The 19188-nt window shown below is 41.8% G+C and overlaps 1 protein-coding gene across 1 annotated transcript; it reads right to left on the bottom strand.

Annotated features, from left to right (window-relative positions):
• Nucleotides 1–1887: 1887 nt before the first annotated feature.
• On the bottom strand, nt 1888–17354 carry LOC101679783 (cytochrome c oxidase subunit 5A, mitochondrial). Its single transcript, XM_004758441.3, has 5 exons — nt 17150–17354; nt 9666–9782; nt 8076–8197; nt 3650–3772; nt 1888–2054 (listed from the first exon to the last, which is right to left on the bottom strand). Exons 1-4 carry the CDS (start codon nt 17253–17255, stop codon nt 3659–3661), a joined length of 459 nt encoding a protein of 152 aa, XP_004758498.1. The 5' UTR covers nt 17256–17354; the 3' UTR covers nt 1888–2054; nt 3650–3658.
• Nucleotides 17355–19188: the final 1834 nt, after the last annotated feature.

The raw sequence follows: 19188 nt of genomic DNA, 5'->3' as shown, positions 1-19188 counted from the left end.
CTGGGTGCCTGGGGGGCTCAGTCATTAAGTGTCTGCCTTTAGCTCAGGTCATAATCCCAGGGTCCTGGGTTACACTGAGCCACCCAGGTGCCCCGTGCTTTTTTTTTTTTGAAGATTATATTTATTCATTTGACAAGAGAGAGAGATCACAAGTAGGCAGAGAGGCAGGCAGGGGGACAGGGAGCAGGTTCCCTGCTGAGCAGAGAGAGCCCAGATGCGGGCTTCCATCTCAGGACCCTGAGATCACGACCTGAGCCAAAGGCAGAGGCTTAACCTACTGAGCCACCCAGGTGTCCCCTGAATTGTGATCTTAACATCAGTTTTTCCAGACTCCCAAATCTATTTCCCCTATTTACTGCTCTATTATCAAATACCTGGCACAATGCTTGGTATATAGTAGGTATTCAATGAACATGGTATGAAAGCCACCGTAATACTCATTTCTTACCCTTGCAGATAGTTGTAAACCTATGTTCACTCCTCAGGCCTCTCCCACAATCTTAAAAGCAGAAACCATTTCTATGATTTTGCATTCCTCCTATAAGGTAAGGGCCCATGATATTGATATGTTCCTTTTCCAGCTAGTTCTAGTAAATCCTTTAGATCTGGTGAACTGAAAAAGGAGACTTAAAGGTGATTATTTATGCACATAGAGAAACTGTAAAAAAAACCAAAAAAACACAAACAAACAAAAAAAACACCTTCTTCCCCAATGGTGCAAAGGCCAAACATGTCATATAATAAATAAAATTACCTTTTAGATAAAGCTGTGAATAAACAAAGCACCTCCAATCCTTTAGGCTTCAACTTAAAATGTTATTTCCTCTTCAGGAAAGTAACCGTATGTACCCATTATGTATAATCAGAATAGTACCCATATGTACGTTCTCAGATGTTTAAGATAATCTCTGCCATGATGTCTTTATATAGGTGACTGTTCTGTTTACGACCTCTCTCAACCCCTCTCTCTAGGATTTGGGAGGTAGACCTATGATGATGTCATCCCAAGTGAGAAGCAACCTGACAATCTGGAGGAAAAACCAAGCAGTGTGACTGGGACATTATACTAAATGGAATGAGGAGGGGAAAGAGCTGCCTACGGAGGGGTCAAACCTAAGAACCATACCTACCAACTACACAATTAAATAAACATATGTGGGGATGCCTGGGTGGCTCAGTCATTAAGCATCTGCCTTTGGCTCAGGTCATGATCCCATAGTCCTGGGATCTAGCCCCGCATCTGGCTCCCTGCTCAGCGATGGGAAGCCAGCCCGGTTCTCCCTTTCCCTCTGCTTCTGCTTATGTTCCCTCTCTTGCTGTGTCTGTCAAATAAATAAATAAAATCTTGAAGGAAAAAAAAAAAAGAGAGAGAGAGAGAAAGAGGAAAGATAGCTAAACCTCAACCTATTAGTAATCCTATTTCCCTGGCACTGCAGTCAGAATGGCTATACTAGAAGTCACTTAGATCTAAAATCTTTCTCCAAGAGCTAGTCTCCAATAACATGGGCCTTCTAAACTAAGACGGGATTTGTGTATTTTATTAATTCTCAAGAGTAAACCCATTTATTTAGTTCTTAAAGAACTGAAAATCTATTATATAGATTTTCATATATCAAATATATTAGTATTTGATGTCCAAGGCTAATACTGCACTGTGAGAGAAGAACAGGTAGGGAAGGAAAAGGCCAATAAGAGAGAAGCTGGCTACCAGACAGCATATTCTCAAGACTATCTCGATAACCAGTTTTAAATTTATTTCATGTCAGATGGTTTCCAGAGAATTAAGGCAGTTCTCTCAGCACACAGTGGCAACAAAACCATGGAATCAATGGCTCTATGATGGCTCATTTTCTGCTTTTCAAAGCAAACACATGGAACGATACCTAATTTCAGTTCAAACTCATTTCCCTTTTATTAAAGTCCAAGTTACCATTACATGGTCTGGTACTCAATAAAGGAAAACTTGTTCAAATAAGGTAATATGTTATCATCAGTATTTCCAGGTGATTGTTTATAATCAAGTAGCATTATGAATAAATCCTTGAGAAGCCCATCTGTAAGAAAAAACACAAAGAATTAGCCAAAAAATAAAGGAAAGGTAGAAATCTTATTAAAAATAACCTTCTTTAGAGCAACAGTCCAGGGAAATCACTGGCTCTGTGTAGCCTTTTCTGTTCCTTAATCCTGCCTAGAGCTAACTCACAAGGGACTAGCTCTGTGGCTTTTTTGTGTTTATATACCTAGTACTTACTGGGGTGGTCCTCTTTTCCAAACATAAAGTGTTGGGGGGTTGCCCTATAAATTTTTTTTTTTTTTAAAGAAATGTCATCGCAGCCAGAACAGATTCTATGTAACAAAGATCTTCTGGACTCCTGGGACTACTTGATAAAATAAAAATTAAGCTGAAGTGTTTAAATATCCTTGTAAGAGTCCACTATGGAATATGAACCAAACACAAGAGCTTCAAAAATGTAAGAGGAAATCTATTCTGAATGCCTAGTTTTCTCACAAAAATCATTATTAGTACACACCTTTAAAAAATAAAGCCTTTCATGTATTACAAAGATGAGCTAAAGGACTTCAGGGAGGTGGTGGTGATCTGGGGGTGGACGAAGATAAAATTAGGACTCCTGCTCCACAGCAATCTCTAACCAGGCTCACTGGACCTTTATCTTGTGAGGGAGCTGATTTAGCTCCTTCAAGAATTTTGGGTTTGCTTTTATTGGAACTTCTATTAGGTAGTTGACTTACACTATTTTAAAAAACAATGTCCTCCTATTCTTAGGAAGCAAATCCTCTAAGCCTCACTGTTTACCACTGAGAAATGAATATAGTAAATGCCTACACAGGATGTGCAGCACAGTGAGAACAATGGACATGGGCTGGACTGGCTGGCTTTAAGTGTGGGTTCCAGTACTAGCTATATGACCTTGGACAAGGTGCCTCAGTTTCCTCATTAATAAAAGGGTAAAATGGGAATATTAGTAATAATAATAATAGTAACTACTTCAAGGGATGGTTTATGAGGGTTAAATGAGTTAATATTTACAGAGCACTTAAAACAGTGCCTGACACAAGAGTCATATATGCTGTATGTGTTTAAATAAAATAAAAAACGAGTCACTGCTTATGTATTTTCTGCACACTCTCACTATCTAAAAATCCTGTGGCTGGTTCTATTACCTGCCTTCCCGAAGAGAACAAGGTATCAAGTAAGTTTTTATTATCAGTGATATTTACTTGACTGTTAAAATTCTAATGTGGGCACACAAAAACGAATGCATCAAATTAATAAAACTCTGTTAAAAATAAACAGATGTATAAAAAGCATGTGTGATGAACACCTTGTATGCAGGGGATTACTACCTTTAGTTTGGGGAAGATAAAAGGAATGAAATTTTATGTTTTAAATATTTTATATAGATTTTTAATGGAGGCTTCCTCTTGCCTTTACACTAGTTAAGAGAATATAACAACTAAAAATGACAATTCTAGCTCCTTAAACTTACCATCATTAGTACTCTCTAAATCCTTCTGTTCATGGCCTCTAAGGAGGCCAATAAAAGATCTTATGCTGAGAAACTGAAATGTCACTCACTCCCCATTCCTTGGATTCATTTCTTGCCTTATTCAATGGTGTGCTGCTTACCCATGGGGTTCACACTTTGTCAAGGCCCAGTTCCTCTGGAGTGGAGATTCCCAGTTCATTTAAAGTTGGTCTAAGTTCTTGGATGACATAGGGGTAGATTTCCTTATGAGGTCCCGCTTTGTCCTGATGGCAAAGAAAATACTTACATTTAGCTCTCTGAAAAGCTATCTCTATTAAAAAAATGAACTTGAGAATGCTTTTAATCACATATGCAGAGGCTAGTAGCAGAGAATACATGTCACCTACTTTTTTTTTTTAAGATTTTTATTTATTTATTTATTTGAGAGAGAGAGAGAGAGAGAACATGAGAGGGGAGAAGGTCAGAGGGAAAGCAGACTCCCAGCAGAGCTGGGAGCCCGATGCGGGACTCGATCCTGGGACTCCGGGACCACGACATGAGCGGAAGGCAGTGGCTTAACCAACTGAGCCACCCAGGTGCCCCACATGTCACTTACTTTTAACATAGAACAACTAATGCAGGCACTATTCAAAGTAGGTTTATAAGCACCTCAAGAATAACTAAGACCATTAGATTAAATCCAGAAAAAACTAACAAAATAAAACAGGTTTTTTAAAAAGATTTATTTGACAGAGAGAGGCACAGCGAGAGAGGGAACACAACAAGCAAGGGGAGTGGGGAGGGAGAACCAGGCTTCCCGCTGAGCAGGGAGCCCAAAATGGGGCTCGATCCCAGGACCCTGGGATCACCACCCAAGCCAAAGGCAGATGCCTACCAACTTAGTCACCCAGGTGCCCCGAAACAAAACATTTTAAAGCCTCAAGTTACTAGAAAAGGTGGTGATGACAGAATTTTGTGAAGATAATTAAACATGCCCAGCAGGCAATAGGAATAATTAAGTTAACACAAGAAAAGTTTTTGAATTTGCTTCCAATCTGAGATCTTAACTGAATTAAGTACTGGTGCTGAATGGATTGACAGCCTACAGAACCCTTAATTATCTACCCACTGTAGATAAAGTCATGTCACACTTTCCCTTTTACAGACTTGCATTTCTTTCTTGTGTACCATGTCCCTTCGTGGAGAGCTATACTTATTCCCAGGGCAAGAGAGTTTTGACAAACACTCTGTCTTTGACAAACACCATAAAATGTAATTATACCTATATTTTCATGCGATTCCTCAGGGACAAATATTAAAAGGTCAACTGGGGGCCCCCTGGATGGCTCAGTCAGCTACCTTTGGCTCAGGTTCCAAACCCAAAGTTTTGGGTCAGGTTCCCTGCTCAGCAAAAAGTCTGCTTCTTCCTCTCCCTCTGCTCCTCCCACCCCCACTTGTGTTCTCTCAATCTCTCTCAAATAAATAAGTAAAATCTTAAAAAAAAAAAAAAGTCAAATGGACTAAGAGAGTGCCGAGCTGCTATTCATTTGCCTTTAACAAATTCTAGGTCTCCATAATTGTATTTTTCTTTCTTTTTTTTTTTTTTAAGATTTTATTTATTTATTTGAAAGCCAGAGATCATAAGCAGGCAGAGAGGCAGGTAGAGAGAGGAGGAAGCAGGCTCCCTGCTGAGCAGAGAGCCTGATGCGGGGCTCGATCCCAGGACCCTGAGATCATGACCTGGGCAGAGGCCCAACCCACTGAGCCACCCAGTTGCCCCCATAATTGTATTTTTCTAAAAAGATTCATTTTGGGGTGCCTGGGTGGCTCAGTAATTAACCATCTGCCTTCAGCTCAGGTCATGACCCCAGAGTCCTGAGATCAAGTCCCGCATTGGTCTCCCTATTCAGCAGGAAGCCTGTTTCTCCCTCTCCCACTCCCCTCGCTTGAGTTCCCTCTCTCCCTATGTCTCTCTCTGTCAAATAAATAAACAAAATCTTTAGAAAGAAAGAACGAGGGGCGCCTGGGTGGCTCAGTGGGTTAAGCCGCTGCCTTCGGCTCAGGTCATGATCTCAGGGTCCTGGGATCGAGTCCCGCATCGGGCTCTCTGCTCAGCGGGGAGCCTGCTTCTTCCTCTCTCTCTCTCTCTGCCTGCCTCTCCATCTACTTGTGATTTCTCTCTGTCAAATAAATAAATAAAATCTTTAAAAAAAAAAAAAAAAAAAGAAAGAAAGAACGACTGATTAATTTCTGGCATGCCTGGGTGGCTCAGTCAGTTGGGCATATGCCTTCAGCTCAGGTCCTGAGATCAAGTCCTGCATCAGTCTCCTTGCTCAGCAGGTAGCCTGGTTCTCCCTCTGTGGGCTGCTCCCTCTGCGGGCTGCTCCCCCTGCTTGTGCTCACTCTCTCTCTCTGACATATAAGTAACAGTCTTTAAAAAAAAAAAATGTATTTCTTTATTTAAGAGAGAGTGCAGTGCACAAGCAGGGGAAAGGGGAGAGGGAGAGGGAGGGAGAGAACCTCAAGCAGGCTCCCCACCATTCAAGAAGACTGAGGCAGAGCTTGGTCTCATGACCCAAGCAGAAATCAAGAGTTAGAAGCTCAACCAACTGAGCCACCAGGCATCCCTTAATCGTATAAAATTCTTTTTTTTTATTAAAAATTTTATTTATTTGACAGACAGAGATCACAAATAGGCAGAGAGGCAGGCAGAGAGAGAGGAAGGGAAGCAGGCTCCCTGCTGAGCAGAGAGCCCGATGAGGGGCTCGATCCCAGGACTCCAGGATCATGACCTGAGTGAAGGCAGAGGCTTTAACCCACTGAGCCACCCAGGTGCCCCAATCGTATAAAATTCTTGTTTAAAATGCAATGTATTCATTTTTCATTACAGAAAAACAGGAGCTATAATCAAGAGAGAGGAGGGCAAGTATATATTCTCCTACATTTTCATCTACATATTTTTTAAAATAAAATGGGGTCACACCATAAAAATTGTTTCATAATTTTCTTCAGTTAATATACTATAAATTGTTAGGGCGCCTGAGTGGCTCAGTTGCTTAAGCGACTGCCTTCTCTGGTCATGATCCTGGAGGCCCAGGATCGAATCCCATATCCGGCTCCCTGCTCAGCAGGGAGTCCACTTCTCCTGCTGACCTCTCTTCTCTCTTGCTCTCTCTTCCCTCTCAAATAAATAAATAAAATCTTTTTTTTTTTTTTTTTAGATTTATTTATTTATTTATTTGACAGAGAGAGATCACAAGTAGGCAGAGAGGCAGGCAGAGAGAGAGAGAGGAGGAAGCAGGCTCCCTGCTGAGCAGAGAGCCCGATGCGGGACTCGATCCCAGGACCCTGAGATCATGACCTGAGCCGAAGGCAGTGGCTTAACCCACTGAGCCACCCAGGTGCCCAAATAAATAAAATCTTAAAAAAAAAAAAAAAGTGTGAGTGTGTGTGTGTTTGTGTGTATATATATGAAATAAATTGTTGGGCACCTGCTGGTTCAGTTGGTAGAATGTGTGATTTTTTTTTTTTTAAAGATTTTATTTATTTATTTGACAGACAGAGATCACATGTAGGCAGAGAGGTAGGCAGACAGAGAGAGGGAGAAGCAGGCTCCCTGCTGAGCAGAGAGCCCGATGTGGGGCTCGATCCCAGGACCCTGGGCCGAAGGCAGAGGCTTTAACCCACTGAGCCACCCAGGCGCCCCAAGTGTGTGATTCTTGATCACAGGGTTCTGAATTCAAGCTCCACATTGGGTATGGAGCCCAATTAAAATTTTAAAAAATAATATTAAGAAGGAGAATACACTATTGTTCAACACATTTCCACAACATTAATAGATAACCTCTTCTGGGAAGTCCCATCTTAAGAAACAACTAACAAGGGGCGCCTGGGTGGCTCAGTGGGTTAAGCCGCTGCCTTTGGCTCGGGTCATGATCTCAGAGTCCTGGGATCGAGTCCCGCATCGGGCTCTCTGCTCAGCAGAGAGCCTGCTTCCCTCTCTCTCTCTCTGCCTGCCTCTCGATCTACTTGTGATTCTCTCTGTCAAATAAATAAATAAAATCTTTAAAAAAAAAAAAAAAAAAAAAAAAGAAACAACTAACAACATTTAACTTCATACCACAAATAACCTTTGTACATCCGTAATTATTTCCTTAAGATAAATTCTCAAATGGAATTGCTGAACAAAAGGGTTATCAAGCAGAAATCTTTTTAAGATTTTATTTATTTGACACAGAAAGGGAGAGAGCAAGCATAAGCAAGAGGAGGGGCAGAGGGAGAGGGAGAAGCAGTCTCCTCACTAAGCAAGGGGCTCAATACCAGGACCCTAAGGTCATGACCCAAGCCAAAGGTAGATGCTTAACCAGCTGAGCTACTGGTCGATGGGCTTGAGGTACCCCTCAAGCACGATTTTTTAAATGATTTTTTAATTCTGCCAAATTGCCCTCCGGAAAGATTGCAATTGCAATGCACATTTCCTATAAGAATTTTAGGGATTTTAACAAATTCAAAAACAGAGGATACACTGATACCTAACAACAGCCCACCCATCTCCAGGAACAACTTTAGCATTGTTATTTCACTGACCTTAACAACCTCTAGGATGCGAACTGCACTAGCAAAATCATTTAACCGTCTGCATGCCCGTAAAGCAGCATCAATGATTTTGGGTTCTGGAACCAGATCATAGCCAACGAGTGTGTTCATCCCTGTCAAATAAAAAAAAGGATCCATGTCAACCTGGAATATCCTCATATAAGCTACAATTTAATTATCTACATTTTTACTGAATCATAGACATGTGATCTTGTCTGTTTGGACCTCTAGTCTCTTGTCTATAAAATAAAGTATGAGACTCCACTTTTAACAAATTCTAGATAGTAAGATCATAATGGATCTTCCACAGTGAAGTAGTGGAAAGAACGAACTATGCAGCTGCATGCAGGCTGAAGATTAAAAAAAGAAAAAGAAAAAGAAAAAAGAAACCAGAGTTTTCTTAAATGCTAATACTGTTTTTATAATAATTAGCTGGCTCTCCTTCAAACAAGAGGGTCATTTACAACTCATAGCCTTAACTTATACTTAGCACAATGTATATACTTTGGTTGCTTTAAAATAAGATTTTATTGGAAAATAATCTAAAAGCCACCCGAGAAATGCTTAAGGAGATTTAATGAAGCCCAAATGAGGACATTATGGAGATCTAGAGAAGCATTAGTGCACATTCAACCAGAAAATGACTGGGCATGATTACTTTCAGCTCTGCACAAAATGACATATCATAAAATTTAAGATTCTCTTAATGGGAATGCAGAATTACTGTTCTTTTCATTACTGCTATTCAAGATTACTCAGTAAGAATTTTCCTGGTTGCAGCAAAGAAAGAGTCATTATTACATTAGTGCAGGTAAGTCTGAAGCACTTACGCTGTCCTGCTTTTAGTTATTTTAATATATGTAAACAAAAGACACAGTGACTACAATGCTAGAATATAGTCACAAAGACTGAACTCTTTGTATGAGATAAATTATGTATACTTGAAATTAGTTTTCTACTTGACTCTTAGACTAGTCATCCTAAATGTTACCTACTCATGTTCGATGCACATCTGCAAATTAGGAAAAACAACTTCTAGGTTACTTAAACTGAAGAGTAATTCAGGGCAAGATAAATCATAAGTTAGACTGAAAGTAACAAAAAACTCAAACCATTACCAAGAGTGGGGAGTAGGGAGAACCAAATGCCTACGTGTTTAACTTATCTAAAAGGTACAAAATTGTTAATTCTTGCTCATCCTAATCTATCAACATAGCAATGGTTTTCAATCAGGGGTGATTTTGTCCCCCAGAAAACATTTTTGGTTGTCACACTGCAGACTGGTGGGGGTGAGATGGTGGTTGGCACCTAGTAGGCTAAAGCCAAGGATGCAGTCAAATATCCTATAATGCAAAAGACAGGCCCACAACAAAAAATCATCTGGCCCAAAAAGTCAATTGTGCCTGCTTTACAGGAAATACTACGAAGGCTATAAACTTTGCCAACTGCAAGTTGCATGACAATACCTAGTTTACATGAGGCATATTTTCAAAATAGTGGCTTTCAACAGAGTAGTGAAAGACTATAAAGTACTTGCCAATTCTATGCCAAAGTAGACAAATATGCCTATGTTCCAATTACCTTTACGCAATTCCCAGGCATCAATATCTGGCTTGTTGAAGTATGTCACCCAGCGAGCATCAAACTCCTCATCTGTCTCATGTGACCCATGGGAGTAGCAGCGAAGAGACTGGACAGCTACAATGAAGAAAGAACAATGACTTCAATGTACAGAAAGAAATAATACTTGACATACCCTGTCAATACATTAAGGTTAGTTGTTTTCTTTTTTTAAAAAATTGTGTTAAAAGAGGTGCCTGGGTGGCTCAGTGGGTTAAACCTCTGACTTCAGCCTGGGTCATCAACTCAGCAGCAGGGAGCCTGCTTCCCCATCTCTCTCTGCCTACCTCTCTGCCTACTTGTGATTTCTCTGTCAAATAAATAAATAAATAAAAATCTTTAAAAAATATTAAAAAATAATAGTAAAACTGTGTTAAAATATATACATCAGGTTTACCATCTTAACCACTTTTAATTGTACAGCCCAAGGACGTAAAATATATCCAATGCATTAAATTCTGAATCAACTATATATATCATGGTAGGAAGATTATTCAGCAGGTTGAATAAAACAAATCTTATGTATTGATATGAAAAAACATCTTAAAAACTAAGCAAAGAAAAGCAAGTAGAGGGGCGCCTGGGTGGCTCAGTGGGTTAAGCCGCTGCCTTCGGCTCAGGTCATGATCTTGGGGTCCTGGGATAGAGTCCCGCATCGGGCTCTCTGCTCAGCAGGGAGCCTGCTTCCCTATCTCTCTCTCTCTCTCTGGCTGCCTCTCCATCTACTTGTGATTTCTCTCTGTCAAATTAATAAATAAAATCTTTTAAAAAGAAAAAAAAGAAAAAAAAAGCATGTAGAACAAAAAGTACTATATATGTACATTTATACTTTTTCCCCCTAATGTGTAATATAGCTTCAAACTGTTAAAAGTGTTTTACATACTTCCGAAATATATGAATTTTTATGATAAACACAGTATTAATTCCTAGTTTTAAAAAAATGCCCATTCTAGCTTTATTTTTTCAAAGATTTTATTTATTTGACAGACAGAGATCACAAGTAGGCAGAGAGGCAGGCAGAAAGGCGGGGGTTGGGGGGGGAAGCAGGCTCCCTGCTGAGCAGAGAGCCCCTGTGCGGGGCTCCATCCCAGGGCCCTGAGACCATGACCTGAATCGAAGGCAGAGGTCCAGCCCACTGAGCCACCCAGGTGACCCCCAATCCAGTTCTTAAGCAAATTTATAATTTGTATTTTTAATACATTAAAAAGAAATATACTCTCCATTAAATTATATTCCAAAATAAATTACACAACCTGACAAAACAATAGTAATTAAAAAAATTATTTTGTCAAACTACAGTCCCCTCCTGGCAAATTCTGATAAACCCTTAAGAGGGAACATACACTCTCACTTACACTGCATGAGAAAAACTGCTCTGTAAGATATCTAAGAAGTGAGAGTTTTAAATGTAACATGTAGGGGCTCCTGGGTGGCTCAGTGGCTTAAGCCTCTGCTTTCAGCTCAGGTCATGATCTCAGGGTCCTGGAATCGAGCCCCGCATTGGGCTCTCCACTTGGCAGGAGGCCTGCTCCCCCCACTCCACCGCTTTCCTCTCTGCCTACTTATGATCTCGGTCAAACAAATAAATAAAATCTTTAAAAAAAAAAAAAAATATATATATATATATAACATGCAAAAAACAACAACAACGATGATACAGGACACACTGGGGAAAAGATAGTCTCTTTAATAAATGGTGTTGGGAAAACTGGACAATTACATGCAGAAGAATGAAATGGTACCTTTTTTTACATCACACACAAAAATAAATTCAAATGGATTAAAGATGTGAATATAAGACTGGAAACCATAAAATTCCTAAGAAAACATAGGCAGTTAAGTTCTTGGACATCAATCTGAACAGTATTTTTTTGGATCTGTGTCCTAAGGAAAGGCAACAAAAGCAAAAATAAACAAATGGGACTATATAAAACTAAAAAGCGTTTGCAGAGTGAAGGAAACCATCAACAAATGGAAAAAGCAACGTACTGAATGGGGGAAAATATCTGCAAATGATAAAACTGGTAAGGGTTTAATATCCAAAATATATTAAAAAATCACACAACTCAATATAAAAAGAGCAATCCAATTAAAAATGGGCTGAGGACCTGAATAGACATTTCTCCAAAGAGAGACAAAAGGCCAAGAGACACATGAAAAGATGCTCAACATCACTAACCATCAAGGAAATGCAAACTGTAATCACTATGAGTATTACATTATACCTGTCAGAATGGCTATTACCAAAAGGCAAGAAATAACAAGTGTTGGTGAGGATGTGGAGAAAAGGGAACCCTTGTGCACTGTTGGTGGGAATGCAAACTGGTGCACCTACTATGCAAAACAGTATGGAGGTTCCTCAAAATATTATAAACAGAATTCCATATGATCCAATAATTTCACTTCTGGGTATTTATCTCAAGAAAACAAAAATGCTAATTTAGAAAGACAGATACATGCATCTCTATGTTCACTGCAGCACTATCTACAGTAGACAAAACATGGATGGAACCAACTTAAGTGTCCATAAATAGATAAATGGATAAAGAAAATGTGGTATTTATATTTATAATGGAATACTACTTAGACATAAAAAGAATGAAATCTTGCCATTGTGACAACATGGATGGACCTAGAGTATTATGGAAAGGAAAATGAGCCAGAGAAAGACAAACAGCATATGGATTTCACATGCACAGGGATCTAAAAGATAAACAAAACAAAGAGACTCAGATACAGAGAACAATCTGTTGTTGGTGATTGCCAGAGGGAAAGGAGCATGGAGGTGATAAGCACATACAGGGATTAAAAAAAAAAAGAAAAACTGGGGCGCCTGGGTGGCTCAGTGGGTTAAAGCCTCTGCCTTCAGCTCAGGTCATGATCCCAGGGTTCTGGCATCCAGCCCCGCATCGGGCTCTCTGCTCAGCGGGGAGCCTGCTTCCTCCTCTCTCTCTCTGCCTGCCTCTCTACCTACTTGTAATCTCTGTCAAATAAATAAAATCTTTAAAAAAAAAAAAAAAATCCTGGGCGCCTGGGTGGCTCAGTGGGTTAAGCCGCTGCCGGCTCAGGTCATGATCTCAGGGTCCTGGGATCGAGTCCCACATCGGGCTCTCTGCTCAGCAGGGGGCCTGCTTCCCTTCCTCTCTGTGATCTCTTCCCTTCCTCTCTCCTACTGTGATCTCTCTGTCAAATAAATTAAAAAAAAAAAAAATCCTTAGCTGAATACTTAAAGCACAGTATAAAAAGTTATAATTACTTTGGAAGACTGTTTAGTGCTTTTTCTCCCCCCCCACGAAGACTTTTTATTTATTTGTTTATTTATTTGTGTGTGTGTGTGTGAGAGAGAGAGAGAGAGAGAGAGCGCGCGCGCGCGCGCGCGCGCGCATAAAACCAGGGGGAGCAACAGGCAGAGGGAGAAGCAAGCTCCTACGGGGCTCCATTCCAGGACCCTGGGATCATGACCTGACTGGAAGGCAGATGCTTAATCCACTGAGTCACCCAGGTCATGCTTTACTGCTTTCTTTTTTTCAAATTATTTTATTTATTTATTTGACAGAAACCACAAGTAGCAGAGAGGAAGGCAGAGAGAGGGGGGAAGCAGGCTCCCAGCTAAGCAGAGAGCCCGATGTGGGGCTCGATCCTAGGACCCTGAGATCATGACCCGAGCCAAAGGCAGAGGCTTAACCCACTAAGCCACTCAGGTGCCTCAAGTTAAACACACCCTACCATACTGCTCAATAAATCTACTTCTAATTATTTTCCAAGAAAAATTAAATAATACATACGAACTATTTCCCCAGAGGTATTTACACGTACCTTTCCTACCACTCAGAAAAGTGTTTAATACCCATTTCCTTTAGCTTACTGCTGGGTATGATTTTACTAGATGACTGGCAGCTTTGTTTTGTTTCTAACCAAAGATAAAGATGACCAGCAACTACAAATCCTAAGCAAGGAGAGTGATGGGTAACCTTTAATAATTTGTGCACTTTCCTTCTAGAAGTCCCAAATTACAAACTAATTATATTAGCAAAAAACCTTTTATGAAACAACTGTTTATAATACCAAGCGTGATCTGGGAACATACATCCCCCTTCCAACATGGCAAAATCAGACTCTCCAACATGGTTCAAATTGTATTACTAACTTCAGTACTTCAGTAAGGGAAGGAGTAGGATCTACTCTCCTAGATGTGCATACGCCCATCATATATTTAACATTTTGATTTTTAGGTGAACTACACAGGCAATCCCTGCTACCAATCCAACTTATGTAGAGCATTTTCACTTATGTTTGAGGTTTTTACCAAGTCCTTTGAAAACAACTGCTCAGTGCTTTTATACAACCTGAAGATTCCAGAGTAGGAAAAGAGAAGTGTCTGAAAATGAACATTTCTACAAACTCAATCTAAAAAGCTATTTCTAGGGTGCCTGGGTGACTCGGTGGGTTGAGCCTCTGCCTTCAGCTCAGGTCGTGATCTCAGGGTCCTGGGATCGAGTCCCACATCGGGCTCTCTGCTCGGCAGGGAGCCTGCTTCCTCCTCTCTCTCTGCCTGCCTCTCTGCCTACTTGTGATCTCTGTCTGTCAAATGAATAAATAAAATCTTTTTAATAAATAAATAAATAAATAAAAAGCTATTTCTAACACTACTTTTTGGCATTCAGTTAAGCATTCTGTTCCCAAAAAAGGGGGGGGGGTGCCTGGCTTGCTCAGTTGGTTAAGTGGCTGGCTTGGGCTCAGGTCATGAGCCCAGGGTCCTCCGGGATTGAGCCCCTCATCCTTCCTCTCACTCTCAAATACATAAAATGTTTAAAATCAACAACCACCACCAACAACCAAAACCCCAACATACTTAGAAGAATTAATCCCTTTAGTTTAAATTTATTAAATCAGAGCGCTTTCCACTTAATAACTAATCAGCTCAGATAAAGTCTCCCCAAATGGTCATTTTGGCATTGGTAATTCTAGGAGAAAGGAAAGAAATGAATAATGCAGAGGGCACATAAACAACCTCAAAGGCAGGACTGCTGAGGTGCAAGCCTGAAGAGCAGCCATGGACTTTAAAGGCTGGAAATCCAGAAGTGTAGGAGTAGTGCAGAAAAGAAGGCTGGGCGGTTATTAGAAAGCGCTACCTTTTAAATCCAGCCCTTGGCAAGAAAAGGAAGAGAAAACTCCCACTCTTCTGAGTTATCAGGGTCAGGATATAGTAAACAGGACTGTTAAAGTCTTAAGGGTTGACTAAAGAACCTAACCACTATTTTAAAATATTTTAATTCAGCAGTTTTCGGAAAACAATGTTTCAAGTTGGGAGGCTTCTGGAATTTGGGTTGTCACTTAACTAGACCAAACTTGAGGTCCCTCAGGTTAACCCCTCCAGAGCTCTCTTTTTAAATATTTTATTTATTTGACAGAGAGAGAGCACAAGCAGGGGGAGCAGCAGGGTGCCCACTGAGCAGGGAGCCCCGCAGATGCCAGACTCAAGATCACAGGGCCCTGAGCTGAGGCAGATGCTTAACTGACTAAACCACCTAGGCACCCCTCAGAGCTCTCTTTCAAGTGTACCCTGATTTGGCCTTAACAGCCTCATCCAAAAAATTTTATTCTCTTTGACTTTCAAATTATAAAACCTGTTCAGTTTTATATGGATAACAAACCCTAACATATAATTTGCAAAAATGGAATCTGCTATAATAAAGCAAATATATATTTAAGCATTTGTGCCAGGCAAGATGCTACAAGTTACATTATTTCATTTAAGCTTCACAACTACCAAAGATCCTGATTTTAGAGATGAGGTAACTGAGCTTTAATGTTAATGAACATGCCCAAGGTCACACAATTAGAAAGTAGCTGACGTAAATGTAACGTAATGTAACCAACATAAATGCCTAAAATAAAGATTTTTTTGTTTATAAATTATACCCAAGAATGGGAATAGAACTCCTAGAAGATAAACAAATGTTCAAACTTTTTTTTTTTTTTGGCTCAAACTTTTTAAGGAGAAGAATCCCTTACTCTACAGTCTGCCAAAAATCTCTACCTTTTCCCTAGCCTGCCACAAAATGGAGCAATTTTTTTTGAAGAGGTCACAAGAAAACACCCCAAAAGGAATATATATGAAAATATTGTAGTACTTTAGCATTTAGATAAGGAAAATGCAAAATAAAACAAAACAAAAATCATAAAATTTGACAAACATCAGGATGGGCCAAAAATAACTACAGCCAAGACACTGAAAATAGTTCCACCACTAGTAAAGGAAATCAGTTTCCCAAGATGCGCCTCAATTTCCTCCTTTTTATAAAATGAGACAGTCTTCGTGAAGTGCATGCTAGTTTTACTGTTCTATGATAAACGAAGAGAAAGCTCATTTCTTAGGTTCTGAAGGATCTAGTTATTAACACTCAAGTCAAGAGAACAACCTTCTTTCTTTTGAGTTCGTAAGTGTAAATTTGCATGCTTAGGGCCTAATTTTCACACCCCGCATATACTACCATCATGGACCAAGACCAAAGTGCAGTTACACTAATTAAAAAAGTACAGTGATGGAAACAAAATCTCCGCAAACACATAGGGGGAAGGCACAGTCAAGAGAGAGGAATCAGCAGCACAATTCATATTCCAGCAATCAGATTTTCGACTGGAAGCAAAAAAAAAAAAAAAAAAAAAAAGCTTCCCTTCTGTCTGTAGAACTCAGTATTTCTGAGCGTGTGGGGCCCAATTTTCGAAAGATGTATGTATATAATTTGCCTAACACCTATCCATATTCAGGCTCTCTTCCAGATTTCAGGAAACAACCATACATGGTTGTTTCTTAAGATAGATCTTAAGAATGGAAGAGTTGGAACGTGGCACAACAGTCTCTAAAACGACAGAACGGTCTGCGAAGGTGACATAGAAAACGCTAACCGAGAAAGGCCTGATTTTTAAAAAAGTCTACTGTGTCCCACTGGTGTCCCCAGGAGACGCTATCGGTATCCGTGCCCGCGTCCCCGGAAGGGCCACCCCTGCCCCTACACCGACCGCGACGCGCCGGGCGGCTCAATGTCACCTTCGCCGACGCGCTGTAGGCCGGCGGCGGACACTCCCAGTCAGGTGGCTGCAGGGGTCAGCGCCGGGGCACGGTCACGGCCCGGGGACCGAAGGAGTTCCGTGGGCGCGGGAGGCGCACTGCGCCCCTTCCCTGGAGCCCACAGCATGTCCACACCTGATCAGTCCGCGGTGCCTGCACCAGGAAGTCGCGCTGGGGGAGGCCCCGGGGGCCGCGTCTTCGAGTCCCCCATTTAAGTGGAGGCGGCGGGGAGAGAGGCCAGCGGTCACCAGGTTCGTCCGCCCGCCCGCAGGGCAGGGGCTAGGCCGCGGGGCAGGCCTTCCCTCGAGTGGCGGCGGGGGACCAGGTCACCGCAAGGACACGCGGGCGCTAGGAGTGGCGGCGGGGGCCTTACCGGCGGCGGGGCCGGGGACCGGGCTTGAGTACTGGAGGCCTCGAGGGCTGGCACGGGCGGCTGCGGCTGCGGCTACAGCGCAACGGCGGAGAGCGGCGCCGAGCATGACGGCGATGGCTGCGCGCAGTCCAAGGCTGAACAGAAGCCGGGTGTGAACTCACGGGCCGCTCCGGAGCTCGCGGGGGCCGGACTCACGCACCGACGTACGGTGGGTGGAGCGTGAGGCCCCGACCACTGCGGCGCTCGCGCCCTGGCGGGCTGACTGCGGACGCCGGCGGGCTACGGCGGCGCGCTAAGGACAAAACATTTTCACGCTGTGCCGGCCCAGCCCCGCCCCACCCAGTCTCAGTCTCGCCCTTGGTGGAGCCGGGGTGTAAGGTCGTTGAAGCGCCGGGCGGGGGACGATACCGTAGTTCACGTCCGGAAGCGATTACATCAACCCCAATGGAAGCAATAAGGGGGCTTCAGTCGGTAAAGCATGCGACTGTTGATCTCGGGATCGTGAGGTGGAGCACCACGTTGGTCTTAGAGATTATTTAAGGAAAAAAAGAGATTTTAAACGGGAGTGTTAAAAAGGATAGCAACGACAAGTTATAATAAAAATACCCTCTTTGTTTAACCTCTTCCCTTCCCTTTTGGAGCCTAAAATAAGAAAATGGGGAAAAACACAACTGCGTACATGTAAGGGATTTTATTAGTAACCCTTCTTAGATCACAAACCCGCAAGCATTAAAAAATGAGCTCAGTCACTTCACTCTACAGGTAACAAACTCATAAATCAGGTTGCTTGTTGGCAATCAAGGCTCTCAAATCCCTAGTTCTCAGGACTTAACTGGATATTTGTTGTATACCGACTTATGATTTCAAACCCATGTTTTGAAATCTTGTTTTGGACAAAGTTGTTCGTGGCTTGAATTTGTTTAGAATGACTTATTTACTTATTTTAATGAAATTGCTTTGAAGTTGGATATTAGGACTTTCTAATAGAACAGTTGCACCTGGAGCACAAAAGACCCCTAGGTCGTTCGCAGCAGAGTAAGGGCAGTGGTGTCAATCACCTGATGGACTTTCAAACTTTATAAAGAATTTGTGAGGACTTCCCAAGAACATCCCGTCTGGACAAGACTGCCCTTTGCTGGGTACTTGAGACACTTTCTCCTGCCATGGCCAGGCTGGCTGCTTTTGGTTGGCAGTGGTAATAAACCATACAGCAGTCCCATTAAGTAAGGGACATCTGTTACCGCTTGGCAAGGCTACTCCTTGTAAGCTTGTGATGGTTCCTCCTGGAGTAATAACCTTTAAAGCAGCCTACACCAGTGCCTTGGCTTGCTTGCTATGTGCCTCAATTGTGAGGGGTCTAGGCAGGCAGCTGATATCCAGCTTTTAGTTGAAGGACTCACTCTACCAAGAACCAACTCACAGAAAGATGGACTTCAACTAAATTTGGAATTTTTTTTTCTAAATTTGGGCTTTATTTCTTTCATCTCCACTTTGTCCGGAATAGTAGTGTATTTAATTGGTCATTGGTTTTGAATATGTTATTTTTCAATTTCTCCATAAGAGACATTATCCTCTATGCTATTGGCTTGTGAAATGTTGTTATAAGCTATAATTAACCCAATGAACCTGTATTAAGCAAATTATTGGCAAAGACAATTTCAGTCTCTGAGCATAATTTGCCTCAAATAAAACAGTATTTCTGGCCAGAGGCCTGCCCCCAATATCTACAGGAGGGCTCCTGTAGCAGGCTTCTGTGACATGGGGTTGATCACATTCCAAGGCTCTTAACATCTAGTCTGGCCTTATTAACTACATCCTGACTTTGAGCTCCTGGGCAGTGGGACCACTTCCCCAGGCCTGAATTACCACGATGCCACAGGAGTTAATGAGACAGTCTCTTGTCTTGGTGTCCTTCATTCTCTATCCCTGAACTCACTGAGGAAAGAAAAAATGGACATTCAGCTTCCTTTTCCTCACTCCAGGCCCTTTCTCCTGGGTGTGGCATCTGCCTTTCTCTTTTCCCTCCCTAGCCGTGTGGC

The sequence above is a fragment of the Mustela putorius genome, unplaced genomic scaffold, assembly GCF_011764305.1.
Source record: "Mustela putorius furo isolate JIRA1106 unplaced genomic scaffold, ASM1176430v1.1 tig00003972_pilon_pilon_pilon, whole genome shotgun sequence".
Taxonomy (NCBI): Eukaryota; Metazoa; Chordata; class Mammalia; order Carnivora; family Mustelidae; genus Mustela; species Mustela putorius.
The sequence above is the reverse complement of the archived record's forward strand: the minus strand, read 5'-3'. Positions and strand labels throughout refer to the sequence as shown.